The sequence below is a fragment of the Erigeron canadensis genome, chromosome 9, assembly GCF_010389155.1.
Source record: "Erigeron canadensis isolate Cc75 chromosome 9, C_canadensis_v1, whole genome shotgun sequence".
NCBI classification, from domain to species: Eukaryota; Viridiplantae; Streptophyta; class Magnoliopsida; order Asterales; family Asteraceae; genus Erigeron; species Erigeron canadensis.
The window spans coordinates 12,514,799-12,525,089 of record NC_057769.1 but is presented as its reverse complement, the minus strand read 5'-3'; the positions used below and the strand labels follow the sequence as shown (position 1 = coordinate 12,525,089).

At 32.2% G+C, this 10,291-nt stretch overlaps 1 protein-coding gene across 1 annotated transcript; it reads left to right on the top strand.

The window, feature by feature from the left end:
* Nucleotides 1–8,923: 8,923 nt before the first annotated feature.
* On the top strand, nucleotides 8,924–10,291 carry LOC122583233. Its single transcript, XM_043755658.1, has one exon. The coding sequence runs from the start codon at nucleotides 8,924–8,926 to the stop codon at nucleotides 10,289–10,291; it is 1,368 nt and encodes a 455-aa protein (XP_043611593.1).

Below are 10,291 nucleotides of genomic sequence, written 5' to 3'. Positions count from 1 at the left end.
AGTTTTATTGATTTGGGGAAAGAGGGATTTTTGGCTGTATATATATAGTGAAAAGGGGTTTGGATTTGTGTTTGTTAAGAGTGATGTGAACCGTTGGATTGGAATTTGGGGTTGATGTATTTGACGTACGATTATAATCCGTGTGAGGAGTGATGGAGGGTTTTGATTGGTTGGGGGTGAGTTGTGACAAAAGAGAGTCATACATTATTTGTAGTATACAGTATAGTATTTTTATTGTAATTAAAAATCTTATACGAGTAATTATTTGTAATGACTATCTGCTACTGTAAATGACTTTCTATTCTATGACTAATGTGAAAATGTATTCAACTTAAAAATAAAAATAAAAATTATTTGTTGGTCTTTTTTAGTGTTATAAATTTGGTTTACAGAATGTTTTTGAAAATAATGAAATATGTCAAAGGAATTGGAATCTGGTGGATAGAAATTTGACGGAATGTTTTTCATTTTTTGAAGATATAAGTGTCCCCATGAAAAGGAGATTCCATCAAATGAAGAAATTTTTACATTTCAACAGAATGATATTCTTTCATTGTTGAACAACCAAACGCATTAATAATGTAATTCAATTTCAATTCCATTAAAATTCTATCAGAATCTGCGAACCAAACGCGACCTCAGATAATTCTATTCTACAAAGTCTATTGATCGTCGACCGTCCCGCATTTTGACAAAGTTCATAAACACAATTGACTTGTAATTTTCGTAGTACAGTATTCCCTATACTACCTTGACTTAAGGATTTTTAATATATGACCTCTGCTACAACGTACGTTCACCTACAAAGTGCCATTTAGATTAGTCAAAGTCTTTACGCCACCGGATCAACGAGTTTAAGTAACTAATGTATAAGTACAAAAATTCTTATACAAAAGTAATCAACAATACGAATATAAATATAAACTAGAGCCGTATATTAATTCAGTAAATGCAATTACAAGTAAAATACCGAGTTCAAAAACTGAAATACCAAAACAATACGACTGAAAGATTCCACCTTCAACATAAGGTTTAATCTCTATTTATACTAAACTAATAGACTAGTCGAGCCTCGGGTATCATGGGCCGAACCCAACACATCTGACCATTCGAGCTCGACCAAGTCAACACAAGTTTGACCAATTCGAGTTTGACTTTATTGTATGCGAAAACTTAACTTTCATTAAAAGTACATATTTAATAGATTCAATACAAACTTTTATAATGATATTGTCAGCCGAAAATACACCAACAATTAACTCGAATGCTCAATGGTCAACAAATAAATTTAAATACTCCTTATAAAACTTTAGCCACTAATTAATTTAATAAAAAGAACTATAAAGACTATACAAAATAAAAGGAACCATAGTCGTCTCAAAAGTGTATCAAGAATTCAAGATAGTGCAATGGCAATTTTTTAAGGTCACACATACAATGGATTGACTTCTAGTTAACAAATAGCCGGGATAACAAATGAGTATAAGTAAATTTATATTCCTATATACCGTCACTCTGGCCACTCGTATCGTAAATTCCTGGTTCCACGGATAATTAAATAACGCATTTTTTCAATCACAACAATATATTCATTAGACAATATATCAGAAAGTCTAATTAATATATTCAACCATCGCAAGCATTCATCGGAATCATAATATATTCATTTATTCAAAATTATTTATATATAAGTACGAGTCATGATACTAATTAAAATTGACATATCATTAACTATAAATGTCTGAATAGTATCTAAGTTTTAAATATAAGATGTTTTCTTAATTTTGATTTTATTTTTGGCGTCCGTGTATCATATATAAAGTCATCTTTATGTAGAATGTGGATGATGCATTGTTACTACCACTACCTAAGGCTGACAATTGGGTACCTGTTAAGACCTGTTAAAGTACTTGTTAAGCAAAAAATGTACTATGCAACTTTTTTTATTTTTAAAAATAATTGTTTTTAATATTTTAAAGTTCAACATTTAACTTTTTTGATACATAAAACGAATAACTGTCAAACTCAAATCATCAAAGGTAAGTGTTAAATAAGTCATTTTCATGTTTGAAAGCTGAGAATTTTGTACACACCGAACCTGTTAAGACCTATTAAGACACGATTTGCCAGCCTTTGTTAGCCATAAAAGGTTGATTAAAAACAAAGATTAGTGAAGTTCATTTTTACTAGCCATTGTATCATCTTAATATTAAAATTATACCATTATACCATTTTTTTTCCAGTTAATATAAAAGTTATTTTATTTATCACACTTGAAACCTCAGGAGGTTTAAACAACATTATTTATAAAATCTTGATGTGTATAAATAGTTGGTGATGATTCGACTTGATGTTTTCCACCAACACAAGTACAAACACGTCTAACACATATAGGAAACATGTGTGGAGGACATATCATGGATTTACAATCATCATCCCATCCCATGTACATGCTATGAATACCGAACTCAAAGAGTTGGAGTCCATCCTGCATGGCAAAAACAAAGAAATCATTTATATAATTTATCATGAACTTTTGTGTGCTTATATATAAAGGTGAACAAATAAATGCATGAGTATATGTGTGTGTTATTTGTGCTAAATGGATGAATAATTACCTGTAACAAATATCAAAATAATAATGAGGAACGATAACTGTGAGAGAATTCTATTCATTGTAATAATTTAGACGAGAGTTCTATGTATCGATTTAATTATGATTCATTTCCAAGTGAAAATGGTGCTTAGGGGCAAGGATGTAGAGCCGATCCTTGACATTTCGGTAAAAATTGGCATATTCTAAACCAATAAAAATGTGACATTTGGCCTTCAAAATATTTGCCAAAACGAAGGGTGTAAGTGTGATTTTTTTTTCCCGATCGGCTTATGTACTATATATATACATTTTCTATATCTATATCTCTTTCACTATCAATAGTCTATATCTATCTATCTATCTCAACAAATTTCACTCCCAAACAGTTCAATAAATCAATTTGATAAAGGTGCTAGCATTTCCTTCACCTGCAGCAACAAAGTCAACATCTATCTATCATCACCATCTCCGTCAAAATCGGCCGGAAAAAAGTGTGGCCAGAAAATAGGGTCGCCGGTGGTGGTATGTATATCACATCGCGGCATCCATCCCAGGATAGAAGATTCAACGGGTTTCATTTCCCCCACACAAGTAAGTTTCGACATCACTTGTCCGAAAACTCGCCGGAAAAAATGGTGAATATGGTGGGTTTTGTGTATGTATATATGATATGTAATTTTATTAATTAAAATAAATATATGAGTTGATTTGTGTATCTCGATTCTCACACTTCAAGCATCCAACGTCCCTTTTGATCGGTTATATTTGGCCGATTGGTTTTGCCGATGCTCTTGCCGATATTTGCCAAAAAGTAGGAGGTAGGGAGCCGACTTGTCGATTAGAGCCGATTGTTTTTTTCCCGATTACACTCTTGCCCCTTATATATAAAAAAAAACTTAATGCAAGATATTCTATGCAGTTATGTTTCCATATAAATTGCATTTATTACTTAAAAAAATTGTCATTGAATTGTAAAATTAAAAACATCTACTAGCTAGTTTAATACCCAGTCAGTCTGAAACTAACAAAATCATTTTCTACAAAATCTCATGCTATGTAAACCAGTTAATTATATACCAAAATATGTTAACGTATATTAGAGTCAATAAATTCATCATCCGAATCACGATCTAAAACCTTCATGACAAATAAAACAAATTTCAAAGTAGGTATTTGTTAACCTGGCAACTCACCTATGTATATTTTTTTCAAGTACAATTCGGCAGCCTTATTGGGTTGTTAAGTCGACTGGTCAACCCGAATAACCTAATCTATATTCATATATAAATTATATTGTTTAGTGCTCTTTAGGATTTTTAAGACTTCAACTTTTAAATTAAGGCATAATATTAGTCGATCATCTTTAGCATGATAGATTAAGACCATCTATTCTCATCTTCTATTAAGGAAAATATGGTCATTTGATACACTTTTGAATGTAACAAAAAAATTGTATAGTCAAGAACATGACAAATGGTCTCTTCCATTTGTGGTCCTTTCATATTTCTCTCTATCTTGTCGGATTTCAAGAGTTCACCAGAATTGTAACACTCGCCGATCACATATATCAAACTTCGAAGTCAAGGACATGGGTAAAAGTAAGAATTGAAGTAGGAAATATCGTCCTCGTCGCAAGGAGCAGACAATTTTTCTATCAATACTAACCCAATTAACCCGAAAGCAACCCATTTGACTCGCACACACACAAGCCCACTTGACCTCAAATGGACCTAGTTGGCACTTTAATCAAACCAACCCACTTCCAAACATTGACATTAAACCCGATTGAGGCAAAACCTACATATTTGACCTGTCAACCCATGTATTAGTCGGGTTAGGCCTTGGTTGAAATTTCTATCCTTAAACTTTTTAACGTGTTAGATTAGGCTTATAGATTTTCAACTTGTCGACTAGACCCGATTCCACTTGATTGACAGCCTTATTATTGAAACTAAAGCTTAACTTTGTCACTCTCACCTATTCTTTGAGTGTATACGTAGTTATTGTATGAATGTTTGGTTGGTGTAAATAATATGGCTGGTTTCATTGGGGTCGTGATTGATTGGAGAACTATCACATGTGATCTTATTACTATAGCAAAGAGTACGTAGCTCAAAACTAAACACGTCACATTTTCTATCATATACGTTTCCTTCGAGGTAAGATTTTCTCTTAAAAAATGCTGCGACATGCCAACGAGATAGTTAACAAACTGAACTCAACTTAGCTAACCACCTCCACTTAAAGATGCAATTTGCTTCAAAAAACCACCAAAAATTTGTGCCCTATCATTTGATAAAACTATTGTATCTAAAAAGCAAGCTTATGCTTCATTACGTAGAATTCCCCTGTTTAAAAATTGTATATATAATGTCTATATCACTTAAACATTCATTGTCAATTATATATTCCTGTAAGTTTAGTAGATTTCATAAATATCCAATGAGATTGATATACCATTAGGTGTTTATTCAGTTACGATACTATATTATAAAGCAGATTTTCTTTATATTTTCAATATTAAACTTAAATTTTTAATATTGATTTTAATCACTTTCCTAAAATGTCTCTCCTATCTATTATATATTTATCTAAAATAACTATAGTACCTTTCTCTCTCCTCAAATCTCAACCAATCATTTTTTTTTCTTTCCTCCATAAATCATTTATTTCTCCAATTCATTCAAAATCTTTTATCTCAAAAACTGTACATCGATAATTTATAAAAATTATATGGGTGTTCTTAAAATTTCATGCTCTTTTATTAGAGATGTCATTCGATATACTTCCGACGATATTTTAAAATCCAAAGACGGAGCCCGTACGGCTAAGGCATTTGACTATCATACTCTATGACACAAAGGCGGATCTAGAAATATCTGGCATAGGGGGCACGTTCATATGTAATTCGATACCCGGTTGGACCTCGTAACCTTTTCAGTATGTTAAAACGGGTCGGATCAAGTTGTATATTAAGCAATTTGTCAGTTTTGTAAGCTTTTTGATTTAGTTTTCTGATTAAAACTTGAATCTAGCCTCGGGGAAGTTTTTACAAAATGAGAACGTGAATTTCTCGATTAGCTGCATATATATATGAAAAGTTCGTCTTTTCGGGATAATTTGAACGAAAAAAACCTCATCCTTTGCTAGCTCGAAAAAAGCTTGTTGAGCAAACCAAGCCACAAAATAATTTCAGGTTGACATCATTTTGAGACTACATTCTTAATGAAAGTTAGCCTAAATCAAACCATAATTAATATGTAATTATACTAAATAATAATATGTCTGATAGAAACTAGAAAATAGATGCTTTGAATTATAAAATTGTACATGTATACAATGCATTTTTACTAATATAGTATAATCAATAATAACATATAAAGCAAGTTTTAGTTTGTTGATATGTAGAGCCTAAAGAAAAAAAATAAAGAATTGATTTGAAACAGATGTAAAATATGTTCCCACATCGTCCATTACACAAAACAAATTTTGTTTTCTTTATGTATTCATGTGAGCAAGTACAACGTGTTGTGGCGGTGATATAGTGAAGGATATAGGTCATAGGAGGTGATATGTTATAGAGTGTCATAGCCAAATGCCTTAACCGTACGGGCTCCGCCCTCGGATATAAAAATTATTCGAAAGTATATCGAATGACATCTTTAATGAAAGAGCATGAAGTTTTAAGAACATCCATATAATTTTTATAATTTATCGATGTACGGTTTTTGAGATAAATGATTTTAAAAGAATTAGAGGAATAAAATGATTTATGGAGAAGAGAAAAAGTTGTAGGCATTGGTGTATGGTACTTCATGCATTATTATGTGTATATTGTTGAAATTGAAAGTTGAAACCCTATTTACTTTATAATATAGTATAGATATAGATAATCAATAATTCAACCAATGATACAAGTTTTTTAGTTGTCTGAGGGCACAATCAATTACAGACTGGGGCATTCATGTAAATTAAGCATGCATATCTTCATTTGTTAATGTAAATTTTGCTAATAATTATTGGGCTATAGGGGGCATTTGCCCCCACTAATCAAGCTATACATCCGCCCCTGCTATGACATATTAACTCCAATGACCTATCACACTTTATGATCTTATGACATATCACACTCTATGACCTAGCTATCACACTCTATGACCTAGCTATCACCCTCACCATCCCACCGCCACAACGCGTGGATACTTTCTCTCGTTTAGTTACAATGTACTTTCTCTCGTTTAGTTACTATTCGATAAGGTAAAAGAACCTGCATTCATATTATCATATATCACATGAAGACAGTATGAAGTAATTGCTTGCACAATGCTCATTTGACACCCTTAAAGCTTAAAACATTAAAGCTAATGTCTTGATTTTTTTTTTATTTAAATACAAGTCACAAAATGAGACAACTATTCGAACGTAAAAAATAAGGTTGTCATGTTCACACCTTTAATCTCAGTATCTCACCCTAACTTCTCTCAATGACAACTCTAATAGAAATACAAAGATTTGAATTATTTTTATTGACACGTGACATAATATTTTACTACTTAAAATTTTAAAGGTATTAAACGAAATCAATAAAAATATAAATTAAAATAATCAGAAAAACAAAATAGTTTGACCGATGTTATTGAACTGTTAGTAGTCCACAATAAATAGATGCAGCAAAAATCAATAACGGTATTACTATAATACAAATTATATAATGGTATTTAGCTCAAAATCTATACATTAAATTTAGCTTATAAAATATTGAGGCCCTAACTTTTTAAAAACTTAAACCAATCGTCTAACTAGTACCACAATCTATACTATATTAAACGAGATTTGTACTCGTGCAACGTAGCGGTGAAGGTGATAACGAGTGGTGGTACTAATGATGTGGTTATTAATCTAAAAATAATTGATGTAAATGTTAGTGTAATTATTATATGGTTAACATATTTATCTTTTGTAAATAATTTTATTAAGAGTTTTTTAAAGATATTAAGTATAAATATTTAAATTAATGAATAAGGTAGAGAAGTTTGGATACATATGGTTGGAAAATATTTTAGAGATATTTTGGGTAGATTTAGTGTGTGAGTAAAAAATGTGTTGAAAATTAAAGGTATTTTGGGTATTTCAAAGATAGATAGTTGAAAACAGATGAGAGGTAGTTTGTTTTATAATGAAGTATAGAAAAAGAATAGAAATTTATTTAGGAAGTGTTGAAAAATATGTAATATTTTCATTTAGCACCCCTTAAAATATTTTTGCTTACACGACCCCTTAACATTAATGATTAAGTTACACTAACAATCATTTATCTTTTAAAATTCTCCATTAACCTCTTACATCAATTACTTTTACATAAATTATCTACGTCACTTGACGTCTCATCAACCACCAACATTTGCCCTCACCACCACATTGTTACTGCCATGACGGCACGACCACCGCCGCAATACACGGATAAAGTGCTAATACTGTTAACTCACTTATGGTACTTTATACAAGGGAAAATGATCCGTACTGCAGACTTTACCTAAGTTCAGATATTGTCACTTAAAAAAATGACAAATTAAACCTTTGAATTTAAGAAACATACATAGCCCCCTTAAATTTTATATAACCTCTTCCTAAATTTTACATAATCTCCTCTTAACTTAAGATAGATATAACATGTTTTACCTAATATTTCCGGTTTATAAAATACCATTATCTTTTTAAGATTATAGATTCTATTTTGGTACTTTTTCCAACTTTGTAACAAACCCATAACTAATAATCTTCACGTTCTCTTTTTCTCAAAATAACATAAGTATATCACTCATCCAAAAGGGTATTTTCATAATTCAAAACCCAGCTCAACAAAACTATAACACAACCTTAAATGCAAACATCACTTCACCTTCAAATCCCAACAATAATAGTCGCCGGAAAATCCCACCGGAAAATGGGCTAGTATAAAAAAAAATGAATAAGGAAAAACCCCAACTCGCCGGCAAATCAAGATTCCGGCAAACAACCGACCAAATAGAATCTTTAATCACACTTTCCTACTCAGTAAATGTGTTTAATTCAAGATGGGTATTAATAAGAAACAAGTTAAATGAGATTCTCCCCATTATAGCCGGACTTCCGCCGGAAAATCAAGATTCCGGCGAAACTTCATCGTATTCCGGCGTGGTTCAAGAAATTGATGAAATAGCAAATTTCACTACAAATTTGGCTGAAAAATGCATAGATTGCTCATACAATGGTAAGCTCTTGATGCAAAGTGATCTTGATATTATATGTGTGAAGTTAAATACAATTATTAAATCATTAAATGAATTAATGATATATAATAATAGTTGTAATGAAAATGTATCTATATGTGGGGAATATGCAATTGTGGTTTCAAAGCCTGGATTAAATGCTTCAAAAGAAGATGTATTATTTTATGCAAATGATTTGTTTTCGAGGTTTAAAATCGGAAATAATGAGATGAAGAAAAAAGGGTTGGTTTGTTTTTATGAATTGATTCAAGAAAATGACAAGTTTTTGAGAGTTGCAATGGAAGAAGTTGAAGGATTTGGTTATGCATTGATTGAGTTTTTAGGCTTAAAAGATGTCGGTATTCAAGACGAGGTTTTGAAAAGTTTAGATATTATTTGTGGGTTTGTTGAGTATAGAAAAGGGTTGGTTGGAAATGGGCTTGTTGCGCCTTTGGTTCGGGTTTTGGAGAGTGGGAGTTGTTTGGGGAAAAGTTTGTGTTGTATGTGTTTGATGAAGTGTACGGCGGGAGGTGAAAATGCTTGGGCGGTTTCGGCTCATGGTGGTGTGACTTCATTGTTGAGAATCTGTGCTAGTGAAGGTGGGAATGGAGGTGAGTTGGTCGGTTTAGCTTGTGGAGTGTTGAAGAATGTGGTTGGTGTTAAAGAAATTAAGAGGTTCATTGTTGAAGAAGGCGCACTTACGATTTTTGTTAACCTTGTTAAGTCTAGAAATGAGGTTTGTCAGATTAGTGCTATGGAGTTTCTTCAAGCTACGGCGTTTGAGGATCAAGTAGTGACGAATCTAGTTGTTGATGAAGGTGGGATTCGTGTTTTGGTTCATGTTTTGGATCCTAACTCGTCGTTTTCGTCCAAGACTAGAGAGACGTCTATAAGGGCGATAACGAGTTTATGTTTGGATTTAACGAGATTGAATAGTTTGGTGAGTTGTGGTTTTATCGATTACATACTCTACTATCTACGCAATGGTGAGGTTTCTGTACAAGAGGCATCGCTAAAAGCTGCTTTTTGGTTAAGTGGGATTTCGGATGATCTCAAGAAAGCTATGGGAGAAGCAGGGTTCATGCAAGAACTCGCCAAATTTGTGGCTGCAAAGTCCTTTGAGGTACGTGAAATGGCAATTCAGACATTGTCAAAGTTGATTTCAATACCCAAAAACCGAAAAAGATTTGTGGAAAATGATCAAAATGTGAGCTTGCTTATGCAATCCATTGACCAAGAAGAAGGAACTTCAAGTCACAAAAAACTTTTACTCCCAGTAATCATGTCATTGTCGGGATGTACTAGTGGCCGAAAGAAAATTTTGAATTCTGGGTACTTGAAAAACATTGAGAAACTAGCAGATGAGCAAGTTTCAGATGCTAGAAAGATTGTTAGGAACCTATCTTCGAATAGAATTGCTCGTATGATAAAAGGGATTTGGCACTAA

Bases quoted from the DNA above. Each gene is read 5' to 3' on its own strand.
- LOC122583233 (XM_043755658.1), top strand. From the start codon at position 8,924: ATGATATATAATAATAGTTGTAATGAAAATGTATCTATATGTGGGGAA.